Here is a 19,618-nt window from a genome sequence, read left to right on the forward strand (position 1 = left end):
TTGTTCATATCGTCAATAGTGTTACATCCGCTTTAATGGGGATTCTAGATTTATCATTATCCTATATTACGGACTATAACTACATTTATATTGCAGCCCCAATATGGTCCGGAATTTTCGTAAGTAGGAAGAAATAACTTAAGTTATCTGATCCATGAGCTTTCATATTATAGAATAAGGCATAAGGGATCAGGTATCTAATCTTAAAAAGTTTCTTTTTATTTAATGAAAAGGGTTAAGGTTATTCAACTATGTATAGATGTGCCAGCTAACAAGAATTCTTGTTTAATACCAGTATCTCATGGCCGGAATCTTTGCAATTGTGAGCCGAAAAACAAGAAACATCCATTTGGTAAATAAATAATGTAATTGATAATTTGCTTAGCGTAAGGAAAAGTAGGTATATTGCTAGCTAAATTAAATGTAATCCTATTTTCTATTGATTGATATTAGCATAGATTTGTATTAAAGCGTATAGGCTCGGTATAAATTTTAACCAGTTGTACGATTTTATAGAAATTGATTTTAACCAATATTGAATCGATATTTTATTTCTTCTAGGTTAATAGTTTCTTCGCATTCTCGCTCTTATCCACCGTTTGTGCTCTGACCTCCACCGTTCTTTTCACTTACGGTAGAGCGAATTCTACGCCTGATAGCTATCCAATTGCAATGGTTGGTATCCCGATTTCGGTAATAGCCTTCGTTTTTGGAATATGTGGCACTGTCATTGCAGGTTACGGAATGAATTGCGACTGCGGTGCTAATTCTTCTCAACTTACTGGCCAATTTATTTACACAAGGGACGTATTAAATCATCCTGACCAGGTAAATTAGAAAATAAACTAAGTCGAATAAAAAATAGAATATTCCAATTTCTCTAGAATTATAGTTAAGCATATAACTCCAGCAGTTCTTTATGAAATATCAAAATAACCTTGAATATTTATTTGAAAGGTTCAAGATCGTTCTAAAATATTTTATATCTACTTTATTTCAAATCAGTAGTAATATCTATAATTTTATTTCTTATTTACAGCCTATTCAAGTGGTTCATGGAGCATATCCAGTACCGACTTTGAACGTTGGAAAAGATGGCCGTATCGGTAAGTTGGCAATTTGTAACGCTATTGACTACCAAATCTAAATCCATCTAATAAGTATTGACCATCACGATCTTATTGTAGTCCAAAGTCCAATATCCTATCCTGTTGGATATGGAAATCAGCCACAAGACCTAAATCCGCCTATAATTGGACAAAACTCTTCTTCCATGCTACCTACAACTATGCATGAACCCCTATTGCCTAGCAATCAAAATTGAAATCTATCTCAATAATTATGACTGCAGATTGCTTGATAATGTACTTTTCAATCATTTTAGTAGCAACAGCAATTCCTCACAACCATTTGGTTCTAAATTGGAAATTAAATATTGTCCGTTCATATCCTAAAATATTTTATTTTATGATTTTAAAATTAGATTAAATTTATTTAATGTTTATCTGATATTTTTAATGTAAAAGAAAGAAGTAAGATATATTTTACCAGCATAAGTGCGTTATCTTGTTCATGTTTGTTCTTGCATTTGGTATATTCCGAAATTCGATTCTGCTTACAGTGCTTTTACTCAGGGATGTCATATCGGAGCAAATTCCTTTTCATAGCTCTAAGATTTTTACTGCTATATGTTGAAAGAAATTGTAAAGAAGGGTCTGCAATGTTATCATTGCTTGTATGGTGATACTCAATCTTTGTGTATGCTATTACTGAAGTCGTATATAAGTTAGGAATGTGCACTATAGCTTTATCATAAAATTAATTTAGAAGCAAAGGATAGAGTATATTAATATAGTACAGTAGCAAAAATTATAATACATGAAATTATAGTGAGATCAGGTAGTAGAATTATAAAATTCCTGTGTAATTTAATTGAGATCTTCTGTATGCGAAGATATATCTATCAAGTTATTTTTAATCTATTTCTAACTCTTATAAAGAACAATATCGTAGAATTGCATTCTAGTAGAAGTAAAATAATAAAACCGAGGTATAATTGATTTAAACCTTGATTATGTAGAGAAATATGCATAATTCTTATTAGCCTATTCCTAAGTGTGAATAAGGAATGCTATTCCTAAATTATATTCCATTAGTAATAGAATTATAACGTGCAACATCTTCATTAAACCATGCGACCGTAACAGCGGAATTATAAAACTATCACATATTGGGTTCAGACCATCTTTATATGAAAAAGTAATTATACTGTAAATTAGTTCCTAGTCTACTCCTACAGTCCTTAAAAAAATAAAGTACCTGAATTGTGCTACATATGATATCAGTAAAATTATAAAATTACTGTATCATTATTTTAATCAGACTTTCTCTCTATGCCGAAATTCTTTCAATTTATTCGCGTCTATATTCACGCCTAGTATATATATATATCAATAAAGCCTGTGAATCCTATTGCACTAGCACCGGATCCTTAATTAATGTCAAGAATTGAATATATTTGATGAGGTTTTATTATATGTGTCAAAGTTAAGGTAGTATTAGTATAGTTGATGTCAATAGAATTTGAGAGTTTTAATCTTAATTTTATTCATTAATTTATATTATAGGCACATGGACCAGCTAATTAGTAACTGGCCAATTGTGAAGCAATAGGTAATAAAATCATAACTCGACTCTCGCTATTAATCAAAGTATCATGAAAGCTTGTAATTCAGACCCCATAGCAACCCTAATGGTATTTAGTCTTCGTTTGCTATTAATTGCTGCAAATGTTAGCACTATTACCTTATTCATTATTATTACATGGCAACTTTCGTTTAGTTTCCATCATTTATGAAAAACTACAAATAAATGAGTTCTAACTCAGTGTGTTCCTACAATTGTAAGAAGGTAATTGCTGATCTAGCTAGCTGAACACATGCAGTATAATATGATTATATTACTTCGTAACTATTTATGATATCTCTGATTTCGGAATAAATTGATTTTTATTCCATTGTTGTAATTGTAATATGATGCAGTTATCCTCTTAAAATCCTTCTGTCAAGCATTTGCTAGTAAGCAAGTGTAGCCGTTACACTTTGAGACTGCGACTTAGGCGGAAGCATCTTTTGCAATCATACCAAAATTAACAAATTTTTGACCTTAGATATGAAATTGAATTGATTGCTTGATCGAAAAAAATTGATATAATAACGAAAGCCTATAGCTTACAGCACATTCAGCAATTTGAGATTGGCTTCAGGGTTGATCTATTTAAAAGCAGGGTTTTAAAGAAGGTCTGGTTTTGAAGCTACCACGATAGCTGAAAAAAAAAATGGTATAATTTCTAAAACCAGCAGATTAAGCCATGTGAGATTAGCTTCAGAATTGATGTATTTAAATGTAGGATTTTTAAGAGGTTAGGGTTATAGACTTTGAAGCTATTGCGCTGTCTGAAAAGGTACATAATATAATATCTATAATCTATAGCTTACAGCACATTAAGTCACAATATCTAAAATCTATAGCTTATAGCCAATTAAGTCAATTGAGATTGGCTTTAGGGTTGATTTAAAAGGAAGATTTTAAAGAGGACCCGACTCTAACATTCTTACGGTGGCTAAAATTATAGATACACTATGGAAAACCTGTAGCTTAAAGTATACTGAATCTTTTGAGATTGGCTTTAGGCTTGATCTATTTAAAAGGAGAATTTTAAAGAGGGTCCAGCTTTAAAGTTATTGCAGTGGCTGAAAAAATAATAGAATATGGAAAACCTGTAGCTTACAGCACATTAAGTCATTTGAGATTGGCTTTAGGGTTGATCAAATTTAAAAGCAGGATTTTAAAAGACGCTCCGACTTTGAAGCTATTATCCTACTGGGCTAGCACTATTAGACTATGGCATTCTTCTAATGAATAATATTGTAATTTGCATTACTATAGTTCTTAAAATCCTGACAATAAAGCCTTAATGGAAGGCGGAAGTTTGAATTCTATACATATGGCCAGATAGAATGCTATAAAAAAGTACCAGGATTGACCGGATATGGAATTATTAGCATAGTTTATCTACGCATGCTATACTTTGCGTACTATGTGCTAGCATTAAACTGCAAGTGAATAGCAGCAACTGCTTCTCATCAGAGCGACATCATTTTTTTCCATCAGCGGTCATCTCTGCTTTCTATCGCAACATCTCAATTTGCTTTTATTCCTAGTTGGATTGGAAAACTCATCATGACGAATGCTCTAAGGCCTGGAGGTTTTCGAAGTGTACCTGAACATCATGCGGCACTCTTAGGTACCATTCTCATCACCAATGGCATAATTTCTTTTACCGTTGGAGTCCTGGATCTGTCTTTGTATACTATCTATGCGTATAACTACATTTATGTTGGTGCCCCAATTTGGAGTGGAATTATTGTAAGTTTTATTCTATTTAGGGCCACGAGCAGGATGGAAATTGTTTTCTTTATCTTATCGATCTGAAATTGCTAAATCTTATTACCAGTTCTCATAAGTGCCCAAGGAGAACAATTGCTCTGTTAATTGCTTCGATTACCTGATTAACGTGTTCTTCAGTAATGGCGTAGGATACCAGTTAGTTGATAGAGAGACAAAAAAAAAACTAATTAGACCATTAGAACAAGTGGAGTACTGTTATGGATCATATTGAAATCCACACACTTAGTTCGATGTTAGTATTTCTTCTCCTGGAATAGGATTCATGAGACTACTACTAGCAGTTCCATTTTCAGGGGCACTAGCTTAACTTACCTTAGCAAGAGTTTGTCCCATAGTTTATCCATTAATAACTTTATTACATGTTGATAAGAATACAAGTGCACTGTAAAGAGTTTATAAAAATCCACTTGAACAGCATTCACGTTTTATTCTTTTCCCCTCCACTAACTTTATCTTATATCACGTAAAATGAATTTATAAATTAGCACGCAAATAACCGTAGTAAAACGATCAAGTTGAGTCTCTATCGACTTTGAACACTGGAAATACGATACTACTTGAGGATAGTTAATCTTTTTACACTCAGTCAGCGTTAGGGTTGGAATTAGCCAAAATGAATCTATCGACTTTTACCACTGGAAATACAATACTACTTGAGGATAGTTAATCTTATTACACTCAGTCAGCGTTGGGGTTGAAATTAGCCAAGATAAATCTCTACTGTCATGTATTTCGCTTGATATTGGTTTGTGAAAAGAATTCTGCAAACCATCACTCGTGAATGCATCTAAAAGCCTTCAACTATGGATGCATAAATAAGCGTAGAGGATCGATTTTTTTGCGACTGGAAATAATACTTGAGGATGGTAGATCTTGTTAGAATCTGTCACAGTTGGGGTTAGGATTTGCCTTGGTCAGTCTCTACTGTAGTGTATTTCGCTTGATATTGGCCTGTAAAATGAATTTCGCAAACCATCGCTCGTGCATAGATCTAAAAGTGTTAAGCTATGGACACGTAAATAACCGTAGCGGATCGATCAAGTTGAGTCTCTTTCGATTTTTAGGACTCAAAATACTGCTTGACCACGGTCTATCTTGCTAGGATTAGACATGGCACATACGGCTAGGGTGGAGACTATTAAAGAGAAAGAGAGGGACAGGAAACGCTCGTTCTCGATACGTGCTAATAATATGGAGACTGATTATTTTACTGGCTATTTCAACTGTATCATATATCTACAGTAGTATACTATACTGTTCGCCATTGATATCCAAATTAGCGGCTAGCATACTGCTAAGTACTTCTTCGTTGTCCCTTGGCTAGCCACGGCTCGAATAAGCCTTCGTCCATTTTCTGTTGTAATTCACTTGATATCTTCGATTATTCACTACATTATGTATAGTTATCTAGTAGATCCGATAATAGGCTGATAATTAGAATCATAATTTCAATATTGATTCGTAAATGTCCCAATTTTACGCTACAATATTATTCTAACGCTAACGATGCTTCAAAATCAATAGTACTTCATTGCTGGCATCCTTTCGGCCTGTAGCAGAAAAACAAAAGATATCCATCTTGTAAGTAACCAAATGATATTGGACTCTATCGAATCATTTCAACTCGTTGAATAGTAGTTGTCAATAGCCGGAGAGAATAGGTTAATCTAAAGTATGGCAAGCAATGATGGAATCTTTTATTTTAGGTTAATGCATCCTTTGCATTTTCGCTATTGACCACCATTTGCGCCTTGGTTTCCACCGTTTTATTAACCCTTGGTCGAGCCCAAGATATCCACTACAACAATTATCCTTTAGCCATGGTTGGTATTGCAGTCTCTGTCCTCTCATTTATCTTTGGCTTATGCGGAGCTGTTGTTGCTAGTTATGGCATGGATTGTGATTGCTGTGATTCCTCACAAATTCCTAACGGTCAATATGTCTACTTTGATAATGAAGCCAGTCAATTTGGCCAGGTAGGTTGGATAGTTGATTTAGAATGCACCAACTCTCTTGGGTGTGCGCAAAATCACTTTTAAATCATTTTCTACTTTGATTAAATCTTAGTAAATCATCCATGACAGTGATTCTAAAACTCAGTTTTCTATTACAGATGTTACTCAGGGTTATTCCTATGGTCTAATAGACTTCATTTTGCCTCCTTTTACTTATTTTTTGTTGTAGTCTTCTAGCCATGCACAAAGAATGCAACCACCCCAATCAATGCAATCACCGCAGCAGATACAGCAGACACGGCCGATGCAACCAATGCAATCACCGCAGCAGATACAGCAGACACGGCCGATGCAACCAATGCAACCAATGCAATCAATGCAACCAATGCAAACTGGATCAACTACGCAAACAGGTAAGTAGAAATTACTTTATAATTATAAAATTCTTTTAAGGCTTGCCAATTGAATTCACCTGCTCTTTGATACTCGAAAATCACTTGCCCTTATTCCCAATCAGCTATTGGAAAATTAAAATATTATGTTACGTTATAATATTACAATCCAGATATGCAATAACCAATGCATGATAACCTTTCTAGTTAGTTCTAGCCAGTTTACCATTCTCACAAGATGAAAGTAGAATTGAAATCGATAAAAGCAAATATTTCATTTTCAATCTACGCTAGCATTCTATCATGAGTAGTTTACAGTTGGACAGCGATGAAATGGCATATCAGAATATTTGATTTCAAAATCTGTAGTAGTATTCTGTAATCAGCGAGTTAGAATTTTTACAATAGAAAAGGATAACTTAAGCTACGGTAACGAGAGGATATATCATGATAGCAGTAATTTAGAATTCTTATAACACGAAAGTGCTATTTAAATTATACTAACAAGCGACGATTAAGTTTCAATCTATGTTGGCACCCTGTAATCCGTAGTTTAGAACCTTTATAACCGTAAAATGAACTGGAATTAACACGTTAGCATTAAAATTACAAATGCATTCTAGCACTCTCTCATCAGTAGTTAAGAAATATTACAAAGAGGAAAGTGCATTTATCATCTAAATTAGCATGAGAGCACTTAATTTCCAAATTCATGATGGTGTTCTCTACTGTTAATAATAGTTTAGAATTCCTGCAACAATGAAGAATAGTTGATACATTAACATAAGATGGCGTCAATGAAGAATATATCTTCATTGAGGCTTACATTAATCGATCATGTGGGCATTCAATTCCTTTAATTTCTATTAGAAGATTAAGTCTACTGCAATAGTGTATTGACACTTATCTAAATGGATAACTTTATATCTCTGTAGGACTAGTACAACATCAAAATGAACCTGCTATGGCAGCTAATTCACTACCTATCTCTCAGAATGATGACTCTCAACCTCAGATATCGTAAAGAATTCATTCTTTTAAGTGTGAATGACTTCTAGTAGAATGTAGAAATAGAGCTATTGGACTACTGGAGTGATTAATTGATAATTTTATGTCGACGAATAACAGTTCTATAGTTGTAGATGAAATGAACGATGTTTCAAGGTTAGGTACTAGCTCTGTTTGGCCACATAGGATGCGGTTGGTAGTACTCTCACTAAGTTATCCATCATGGCATTATAAGAAAAGTTGAGTACAATTTTTAAGCTTTTTCATGAATTATCCTAATCTACTGTATCCGTGTTTTTTTGGTCGAGTATTCGTTGTGATAAATAAAGTTTATGAAACCTAAGCTGGCTTTCTATCAATATAATAGGTTAAGCTGTGTGTTAAAATAATTTTAAAAGGCTTAGCTTGTAGAATTCCCTCTATGGGAACAAATTTTAATAACTCACTTGTATAGTGGGAGCTATAGCCATGGATCTACATCGATTAGATTTGATTCAACGTTAATCAAGTAGATGAGAAAGCATAACTACTTGTTGTATCGTCAGTAAATAACTAAAAGTTGCGAGTACTATTATTATTCTATCAACTGCTTGGAATAGTAGACTATACCTATACCGGAAATATGATTGCATTCGTGTGATTTCAGAACCAAAGATTATTATCATGCTGGTGTTTTATAAGCCGTTCACTAATAGAATTCAGCAACTCGAATTAGTTATAGACTATAAGATAAAGTTATCAGTAGTCTTGGGATAATATCTAGGGTACTTTACGTGTAGTCCCAAGTTAAATCGCTTAAACGATTCCTTTTAATGTCGTATAATAGGTATTATATAACGAGGAGATCATTCTAGAAAACAGAGTGTCTAATGGCCGGTATAATATAGTGGAAATAAAAAAAGTTTATATGCCTCTATACCATATCAAATGAACAAAAATGAATCAACAATTCTGTTTACGTAGAGTAAGAAATAATTTTAAAGAGAGCCTTTCAATTACTTCTCTTCCTGTCAACCTGTAAGATTTTAAAATTGATATATTGAAGGTAAACGATAGAGAGGAATTGATCAGTTCTGCTGATTATCTTAAAATGCTTGAATAGTAGATCCACAGTTACGATAATAATATACCGATTTTAAATAGATGCAGGAATTTCAGTAATTACAATTGTCTATGTTAAGAATAATATAAGCAAGTAACGAAAAAATGTTGTCATTGTCTTCTAATTGAACTATACCATAGTAACTAACAATTCATGGCTTTATTTATATTTCATTTAATGAATATTAATGCTGAATAATTTGGTATGGAGGTAGGTTGCTTTAACACACTATCAACCACCATTCCAATATAATGGAGTGTAAATAATGTACAAAAATATGTAACATAAGCGTGAATAGATTGAATTTTAATTATTATTTTGTTATTACAAGATAAATTAGAACTAATTAGGGTTCTAGAATTACTCATAGTCATTTTTTAGCTGAGTTAAATCATTGAAAAAAATATTGAAGCATGATTACTGCTATTTTCAGAAAATACCAGGGGATAACGATGAGGGCTATTTAACAACCTAGTATAAGATCGATAATCCTATTCTTATAAAATTCAAGTAATATTTACAATCATACATGAGACCCTATTAACGGGCAATAATTAATATAGTTCAAGGGAATTCCGGATGATGCATGATTGTTAACATGATAACTGCGTTTAACAATCTAGTATTGGCTAGGTAAGTTATTCCTACGAATTGATAGTTAGAGACACATTTACTGAAGCCATAATATTATAATTAGTCTACTTTATTTAACCGACTAATGTTGCTACGATAAAGCTATTCCTGCGAACTTTCAATCAAAGATGAGACCCGTTTAATGGAGTAACAATCATTTTAATGATATTATCGGCAACAATGCAAGATTGCTCACGCTATGATTGATCAATTTACCCTTCGTATTTAGCAATCTGGTATTGACTCGATAAAGTCATTACCATGAAATCAGGGCAGTATTGATGGTCAAAAATTTGGTTTATTTAACGAATCAATAATTAATTACTGAAATAATAAACAATTGCTAAATTATAGTTGAACACTGTTTGATGTATTGCATGGGTCGTTATATGACAATTAAACGTAGATTTTGACGAGTAATTAAGCCAATGATACTTTTACAGTTGTAGTTAAGCTGGAAGTAGTACGTATGGCCTTCGATAGTAAAATTAATTCTAAAGCAAAATTAAATTGACTCCTCCTCCATTTGCTGCTATGCTATAAAGTTTCCTTCCAAGGAATGAAACTAAAACTTGGTATAATCATTAGAGAATTCTGGTGTCTTCTAATGTTTATTTTTTGTGGTCCATTAATTCTACTTATACTTGGATGATTAATGGAAAGAATTACCTCAACATGAATATAATTATTAACACTTGCTATTATTATAATCCATTCATCCTAGATATAGATTAGTGCTACGAATTAATTTATTTAAAACATTTATTACGATTTTTTTACCACTGATCAGAATGTTGTAATATGTGATGTTATACGGCAAAATAGTCGATTAATTGCTAAGTCTCTGTAAAAAAATTATCTACGCAAATCTTAAAAAGTACTCATTGCTTAATTATTATTGTCTTTCAGAGATGAATCAAGATATATCAATATTGCACGCTTATGTATAATAACCAATTTCGGACATAACGTTAATACAAATATCTCCAAGCACGACATACTGTATATCTAAAAACTAAAAGATATTGAACGGCAATCCAGTGGTAAATTGCCTCACAGTCGTATTGCAATAAATTTTAACTTTGTATAATAATGACTAATTTTAGTCTAGGATTATATATTAAAAAGACCGCACTAATGCGATTATCGTATTAGCATTACTTTCTTGGCTTGTAGTATATCATGATAGACGAAATGTAAGATCAATTTATTAAATGCGAAAAATTTTCCTAGTACTCGTATTTTATAGATAGGTAAATGACGTAGCAATAGGGAATACAGATATTTCAATAGAAATAGACGTCTAAACAAAGAGATCTTTTACAACTAATGAGTTAAACATGTGTATATGTTAAAAGCTGACGTATAAAAAATATGATGAAATCTTACGCCTGACTATGGAATACGCGTAAAATTTTTGATATCCAAATCAGCAACGCTAGTATAGCATTTAATAGTTCGTCTACACCGTTAATGCAAAGTGAAACCATTAATTTTCGTTTTCGCCTGGCTTACGACCTAATAGTATGAAAATAGGGAAGGTATACTCGATAGTGTCATTTCCTGAGGCTCGCTGCAAAGCTTCCAACATTCTGTAGTGGTTAGATCAAATAAATATGATTGATACATCAGTATCATTTTGTCAAAGAAGGTTAAAAATGATATTTTATTAATTGCCATAAAATGCTATAACCTAGCTTTGACATCAAGCAAGGGATCATCAGAGTTCTTTTGTAGGTAAGCACGATACGCTGACCAAGAGCTTAAATAACCAATATAGCTATCTAAGCTCATACTGCCTTCTATAGTTATGGTGTCAATTCTATTGTCATAGTGGCGAAGAAAAATTAGAAACTATAGTATCCAACTTTATAGGAGATGACTCCTTCTTTTCAAGTTGGTCATTTCGAAATTTTTATAAAAACTTTCATATTGAAGGGTGATTAAAATTTTTCAGTATTTATATCTAAACGGATACTCTATAGGGAGCTTATTAAATGGTGTAGTCCATTGCACATTTGAAATTGAAGGACTTTACAAAATAGTGATAGAAAGTTATCATCTGTATATGCGTCTATCATCCATTTTACTATGAACTTGATATATTTCTGAAGATGTATCAATAAGAAAGAACGTTAACTTACCTCATCTGGTCAGTGTACGGTAGCGTGATATGGCGATACAAGTTATCAATATACCATCTTCTATCCGACCAGTAACCTTTCAGTGTACCTTGATAGAACTTGGAGTCAATTAAAAATTGATATAAATTGAATCGTTATGATATTTTCGTCAGCGCAGCATTCCATCTACTATAAATATATCAAAAATTGTCGTCTATTTCTATTCATTTTTATAGAAATAATGCACCCTGACAGCTTAGTCCTATAGCCTTGATGATGAAGTTGCAGTCATTAAGTATTAGTTTTATACAGTAGTTGAAGTCTTGTTCAGCAAGTAGGCAATGCATTATACTATCACAGAATAAAAATAACGTAATTTGAGCTACATCGGCAGACAAATTATTTTATTGAAGTCTAAATGCTTGAACAGGTTGACTCCATTATGGTATTTTAGGCTAACGCGTAGTAAAATTAAACATGGCCTCTATCATGGATATTGCATCTTTCCATTGACTTTATGACAACTGTACCTAGCTGTCGTAGGATAATTACTACTGTAAGTTGTGCTGTGCAACAGGCTACGGTACTCGTGGGTAGATTCTGAGCTTTCCACAGGCTACTAAGACTATGAATGAATGGAGAGCACATACAGTACAGTATTGCACTCATCGAAGACTTTGACATTGGTATCAGTCCAGCAGTTGGATGGGAATTGCTATTGGAAGTCCATTTCTACCTGAAAAATAATCAACCTAATTTCTCATCTCTCTGATTGTGTAACTGTATTAATCTGTCGTATATTTTATGTTATTGAAAACCTCTCTATGTCTACAGCGGTAGGTAATGTTAAGCAATGGCAGTTGGATTAGCCTCTTTGCTCGTTGACATCGTGATTGATAGCATGATAGGAAAATGTATTCCCTCAATGATACTCATATTGATCGATAATCGTATTCTACTGCATGAGTACTTTTATTTGGACAAGGTTATTGATGGGTTGAAGCTAATTTGGTACTTTTTTAACGAGATGGAGTGAGAAAGCAATAACTGTGTATATTTAGGCATCTCGTGATCAGCCAGCATAGTCCGTTGGCAATGGATTGTCATCAACTTACATCATGGCAAATTTTGGTCACTTCATGGTTGTTTGTAATGATGGAGTTGCCATAACCATATAAAGCTAAGCAACCCGTACCAGGCTTGAGTACACGATCTGCCTCAGCGAAAAATTTCTTCTCATCGAGCCAATGGAATGATTGTGCACATGTCAGTAAATCAACACTGTTGGAATGACAAGGTAACTGTTCGCCGGAACCGACTTGCAATGTGACATTCGCATTTTCTTTTTTTTCATTGCCTTGTTGGATTTGACCTTGGCTAGGATCAAGACCGATTACTTGAGTAAAATAGCGAGCTAATGGTTTGGTACTTTGGCCTGAGCCGCAGCCGACATCGACAGCTAAGTCATATTTTACTCGATCGTCTTTCCCTGTTAAAAATTGCAAGATTTGCTCATAGACTTCTGCAGGATAGGTCGGCCTATACCTGGCATAAGCTTTAGCATGATCTACTCCAGAAAATAATTTAGTATAGCGCGACATGATATCATTCATTTAGTCATCATGGAGAAGCACTCTTGAGATAGCGTTACCACTCATCCACTTCTTGTCAAGAACAAATAGATAAAATGCGGAATCCAACTCGTTTATTGGCTAAGTCGAGGTAATCCTTATGTCCAGCTTTGCTTGCAGGCAGCTTTGCATCACCAAAGAGAGCTGAGCTCAGAAGGATTTGTTGACAATCTCGAGTAGCGCTGGCTGGGCATTTATACCTTTCGACACGGTACGGTACGATACGATGCGGTACGGTACGATACGATGCGGTACGATACGATGCGGTACAGTACGCTAGAGACCCTTCGAGACCCCTTTTAGAGTCTCTAGTGTCCAGTACAGTACTAGTACTGTACGTCGTGATTCATTTCCTACTGTACTCGATTCCGAAAAATGGAATAAAATACTTCAATATATCAATTCATTTTATGTAGAATTGGATATCAATCGATAGAACAAGATTGTGTGGATTTTGTGGTAAAAATGACGCATTGAATAGTCCATTCTGCACCGATTGATCTCCTCTGCTGTACTGTACTGTCGATGGCAATTGTTCGGAGTGTCTGGTGTACAGTGTACAGTACCATGCTTACAGTATACTGTACTGTAGATGATGGGATGATTTCAAATTGCATCATGTGCAAGCTCGATTTCGCTGGTCATGTTAGCGTACTCTATTACTGTTACCGTATACTACACTACCGAAAACCAACTGGCTGACCTTGATTTCAGCCTCGGACAACGGACAAGAAGAAGGATTTTCCTCTTGCAAGGCGTTGAATAAGAAAGTGGTGGCCATCATCAATCATCTACTCCACTTGAGAAGGAGTAGTTTATCCATCATAGATGTACTCTCCAATGGACATGCATTGTATAAGTGTCTAGACTCTCTTCTATCGACAAATCGCAAGCTGTATCAAGGGCTAGTCAATAGAGAGAGAGAGAGAGGCACTACCGATGACCAACGCCATGGCCAAACAAGATTGCAGGCCGGTGATTTGGACCTGGTCAACGGATCATTTTGAATCATCATCACAAGAAGAAATGGTAGAACTTCTACTGTAGAAGCATACTATGTCCTGCAGGCAACAATATTGACTTGCCTGCCAACAACTGATGAAAATAAGCATCCTATTATAGTGTGTTAGTACAGATTACACTAATATAGAAATGAATGATGCAGTAGTATTCTACTGCATTAGGCTGAAAGTCACAGCCGCAGTCCGGCTGTATACTGCCCACTGTCCTGTAATAAAGGGTAACCCCCCCGGATGGTCCAACGGACCCCGTGTCGCCTGGTAGTGGGTTTCCACACGGTGGACACTACTCCAGTTGAGACTAGTCTACCACACCTCTTGACCTAGACAGTACCCTACTCGCTTACCTTGCCCCTCCATCCATCCCCTGGTTGATTCTGACACTACCCAGGGTGTTGCTACGCGGGTCCCAACTGGTCGCTTGCCAATGTTGACGCTTGCATACTACCGCAGCCATCTAGCTTAGCTGGGGATACAATTCCTTCCTCAACTTGTCCAAGCTCTCCATCAAGGCCTAAGAACTAATTGAAACGAGTCTTAATTTGCCTTTTTTCATGTCTTATTGATTGCTATTGGTGTGATCGATTTCCTGCTCATATCCAATCATCAATAGGACAAGTCTTGATTGGCCAGTTTGCAGCTTTTTCACCGCGCTCCATCATCGCCCTTGTCTAGCTAAAAGTTGAAAGCTGGCCAATAACCCTTTTGCGCCTTCCATCAGCTCAATCGATCTTCATCATCGCTATTGATCGAGCTAATTCAACCAGTTTATCCGATGAGAATGAAATCGATTGGAAGAATGATAGTGGCAGCACTTTATCGACTATGGTGTTTTATACTCTGTATATGCAGTAAAATTTTTAAGACGGTAAGTTCGATTTGTTCCATCTTTTGGCTACACTCTTTTTTTCCCCTCCATTCTTGCTTGTACACATAAGGTGATTGCGGGGAAGGGATCACGATGGGTAGTTTTCATCATGGCTTCAGGAAAGGAGTGGATGCCTTTTTTTGTTGTTGTGCCACTTATTGCCATCCTTTTTTCTCATCATCATAGTCGTCATATTGCTTGATTCAACTATTTTCAACTCCTTTCCAGTGCAGTCATCGCTGTTGACTTTAGCCCATCATGTCCATGACTGATAAGACAAGCTTATCATCATACCATGGCCAAGAGTAAAAAAAAATCAGTTTCATTTGAAAATAGTCTCTTGATGGACAGTGGATAGGATAATTTCATTTTTAAGTTCTATTCCTACAAGAGTAGACAAGGGAGTCAACGCAGTGATGATGAAGAGGGGGCCACCCATACAGATTGTAAAATTGGCCAAGTCTTCCCAACCATGGATTCATCATCGAAGCGCCTTTTCAACACGATGATTTTTCTCCTTGTTGGATCATCTTCCATAGCATAGTCGCAGAAATGGATCCATGACCAATGGTTAAACTATTGCAAATGTTGCTTGCCATCGATAAACACAAGATTCAGATATCAATTCAACCTGACTCCCTCGTAGAAGGATGTTTCAAGTGAAAAATGCGTGGAAAACAAATCTTACTTGCGCTGCTACTTTACCCCATGGATGAATGAAACAGCACTCATCCTTCATAACTAGTCTTCAATCTCTCTTTAGTCAGCGTTTTCATCTTCAACACTGTAAACAAACATAAAAAAATTGTCTGTTTATCATTCTCCATTTCCACTTCCTTCCCCCCTCTTAAAGCATCGGCTAACCTAATGGAAAGACCAGTCTCTATTTCATTCGTCCGTTGAACTTTTATCTTGATGGCAATAACATGTGCCATGATTGGATGATTGAAATTAGGCGATCGCTAGTGGATCATTGCCACATTCAATCGATCAAACATGGATGATGATCATAATTTCAAGTCTTTATTCCATCATCACATCGGATACAAGTGTATGAAAATCTCCCAGTCATGGAGTGATGATGATAGGCAATCATGAACGGATACTACCTCGTAAATTGCCCCAATAACAATGTCAATTCATTACTTAACCCTTACATTGAAAATTTGATTGATGTTGTACTACCGTTTAAATCAACATTTACAGCGATTAAGATCTTTAATCAATTCATTGGTCTATTCCATTAGTTGATCATTATTTCCCCCCCCCCCCTAACTATAGACATGGCAAGAGCATAGCGAGTGATTGACTATGTTACTTTCAATTTTTCTCTTTTTCCTTTCTATTTTAAGCCCAAAGTGTTCTATTTAATGAAAGGGGGAGGAAATAGATTTTCTTCCATTTTCTTACCGCCATTGCTTCATCAAACCTAAATCAACCATTTTATTTTTGATAACCTCATCATACCCATGGAAATGAATGATATTCTATCTCATCCATCATCATTTCTCATCTTCACCTTCAATCTCTAGTTGGAATATTATAGTCCAAACTGTTTTTCAACAATCGATGCTTCCTATCCACTGCAATCGAAGCCATTCCATCATCATCATCCTACTTTACTATTTGATCATCCGTTGATGGCGGCTGCAGTAGTTTCTCATTCATGAATCTCGCACACAATATGTTTATATACGTACCAATATCCAGTTGAGACTCGTCCATGTTAGGACATGTCTCTACATAGAAGCGTAGATGGCAAGTCCAGTACTTTCCAATGGCTTCGCATAGTAGGTGCTATTCAATTTTGACATATGTTGTTATTATCATCAACTCTCTTCGACACTGTATTCCAATATCGCCTTGTATTTTTCAACTCCTTTGACCTTGCTTTCATAACGATACTGGCAATGATGATTGCCTAGGATTGATCGTGATCGTTCCAAATGCAATCATCAATGTTATAGTATAGTAGTACTTTAAAGGCATAAACAAGAGCGTCTAATCATGGAAGACTATCAGTACAACGAGTCCCTTTTCTACAGATCTGCTGTTCTTGCGGGATTATTTTCGTCAACAAATGATATTTTACAAATGGGAACTAGAAACTGCAGTCAATGGAAAGTGTTTGAAGTGGCATAGACTACGCGTCGATAAGCTTTCTACTAGACAAGATGGCAAATTCAATCTATCTCTTCCCTTTTTCATCATCATGCCGTAATATCTCGTACCGTGATGAATTGCCAACATCAGGGAATGACGATTTCTACATGTTTATTTCTTGATATCCACAATGAAAAAGCATACAATATCGCTGTTGTTAATATGGAAATGAGGTAGTATATTCTTCGCCACGTTGATTTTTGGCGCGACGACATAATCATTTTGCAAGTAGAATGTAAATTACGGATTAATGATCTTGATGAACGTATTGGATCCGATTCTGTTGGCTTGAAATCATAAATTTTCTCTTATCCTAAACTATTACTCTAGGGTTTTTTCCATTATGCTTGCTCTTGCTACTCTTTAGTTTAATCATAGTGAATATACGTACGAGTATCATCTTGTTGGTGCTTCCAAGAAATAGAATCCTTCCCTTTGCATCGATTCAATGACCATAAACATGTCATGGTCGATGATAGTACTATTATTAATTTGCTGATAGCCACATTATTCAAGGAGGAATACTTGTATAATAATTACCAAAAAAGCGAAAATTTCCTTCTTCCTATTCTGCCAACCTATATGGCATCAATTCTATATTCAGATCTTGTTCTACCAGCTCGAACGGGTAGAGTCTGTACGGAATAGATAGTTTATTTTAAACATGATCCGATGACAACACAGGCAGCTGTTATTAACAGCAGCAACAGGAATACTTGATAGAACACAAATAAGGATATACTGTACTCTTATACTTCTTGTACGTATATTCTGGTACGTCTATTTTGACATCCTTTGATGCATTAAGAGAATGTACACAAGATTAAGCGAGCGTATAATAATTTGCAGAAGAAATGATTGATGCAATACTGGACTCAGTCATGGTGAAATCTGAATGTTATGATGTTGAAGGGTAAAATAATGAAGATCGTTGGCAATAGCCATCATTTATTTTCCTGTCAACATTATTTTATAAGGATGATGCTAACAATTTCAAAGCGGAAGTGATATGAAATAAGATAGAGTAATAGTTGAATGAATAGTCGTAGGTAGAAAACGATGTAAAAGTAAACTGATTGGAAGGACAATCTTAAACGATGGAATGAACGTGCTTTTTAAATTATCTTTGAATAGATTTTAGAAAGTCGCTCGATAAGATATTATCCTGTAGGTTTGTCCAGAAGAACTAACGAACAATTACGTAAGTTAAGAAGGAAAATAACTACACTTTAAATGAATATTTGGATTATCTAGTCAAATGTTGGATAACCACGGTCAAGTAGTTGCTATGAAATGCTTGATTATTTATGTATAACTTTTTACTAACTGTGATTAACCATTAGAGATATGTGAAAAACGATAGACTATCGTGCTAATATTATTCTCCTGTTGTAACATTCTGTCCTAGTTTTCTATTTCCTTGCTTTCCATAGGATTGTACTTTCATATTTTCGACTAGAGACGTGTTTTTATATGGAAGATAATACAGTCCAAATTGAGTACATTACCCCGGCCTTAATCCATTCGTTCATTTTTAAGATGACAAGTTACTCAAGATAATAGTTTAAAGATGAAAACAGTATTTATTCTCCAAGTCTTACCTAAATTTTCTGTAGTACTTCAAATGATAGAAAGTTATTGTCGTGAACGGATTCAATCCAAATTGATTCCTTCCTCTTTAATACCGTCATAACCTAGTCATTCATGCATTCGATCTTCAAACTCGTAAGTTACTCAACTCAATTAGGAACAAGAGTTTTAGGATAGAAAATGGCTCTAGTTCTCCAAGTCTTGTCTAAATTTGCGTTACTCTTTCAATGGATGTTATAGGAAATTATTGTCGTTGAGCTGATTCCATTACTTTCGATATGGTCATAACTTAACAATCCATTCATTCTTCCGCTCACAAATTACTCCAATATGGACAATAAGTTTAACACAAAATAATTATAGTTCTTCCAATCTTGCCTAAAGTATCGATAGTACTTTAAAGAATGATATTGAAAATGGCTATTACCGGCTAATTCAATCCAAATTGATTGCATTACCTTGGATGCAATTATAACCTAGTCATTTATTCATTCTTCAAATGCACAAGTTGCTCAACTATGGGCAAGAGTTTGAGGATAAGTAATGGTTCTAGCTTTGCAATTTTTCCCTCAATTTTCGAGAGTACTTCAAATGATGCTCCAGAAAAGCATTATTGTTAACTGATTCCATCAAAATTGACTCTATTACTTTTTGATAAGGCCTT

The 19,618-nt window shown here is 34.9% G+C and overlaps 3 protein-coding genes across 3 annotated transcripts; 2 read left to right on the forward strand and 1 right to left on the reverse strand.

Annotated features, from left to right (window-relative positions):
* Positions 1–295: 295 nt before the first annotated feature.
* Positions 296–837, forward strand: TRIADDRAFT_26136 (uncharacterized protein; the record flags this gene model as incomplete). The annotated part of the gene is made up of 2 exons (XM_002113429.1): positions 296–352; positions 562–837. Coding segments are annotated over 2 exons (333 nt in total), but the record flags the coding sequence as incomplete, so codon positions are not given.
* Positions 838–4,242: 3,405 nt separating this feature from the next.
* TRIADDRAFT_64032 (expressed hypothetical protein) lies at positions 4,243–8,127 on the forward strand (the record flags this gene model as incomplete). Its single annotated transcript, XM_002113430.1, has 5 exons — positions 4,243–4,428; positions 5,995–6,051; positions 6,177–6,446; positions 6,655–6,838; positions 7,753–8,127. 5 exons carry the CDS (start codon positions 4,243–4,245, stop codon positions 7,839–7,841), a joined length of 786 nt encoding a protein of 261 aa, XP_002113466.1. The 3' UTR covers positions 7,842–8,127.
* Positions 8,128–10,865: 2,738 nt separating this feature from the next.
* Positions 10,866–13,325, reverse strand: TRIADDRAFT_64033 (expressed hypothetical protein). The gene is made up of 4 exons (XM_002113814.1): positions 12,799–13,325; positions 11,705–11,802; positions 11,254–11,382; positions 10,866–11,152 (listed from the first exon to the last, which is right to left on the reverse strand). Exons 1-4 carry the CDS (start codon positions 13,294–13,296, stop codon positions 11,050–11,052), a joined length of 828 nt encoding a protein of 275 aa, XP_002113850.1. The 5' UTR covers positions 13,297–13,325; the 3' UTR covers positions 10,866–11,049.
* Positions 13,326–19,618: the final 6,293 nt, after the last annotated feature.

This window comes from Trichoplax adhaerens, genomic scaffold (genome assembly GCF_000150275.1).
Source record: "Trichoplax adhaerens TRIADscaffold_6 genomic scaffold, whole genome shotgun sequence".
Taxonomy (NCBI): Eukaryota; Metazoa; Placozoa; class Uniplacotomia; order Trichoplacea; family Trichoplacidae; genus Trichoplax; species Trichoplax adhaerens.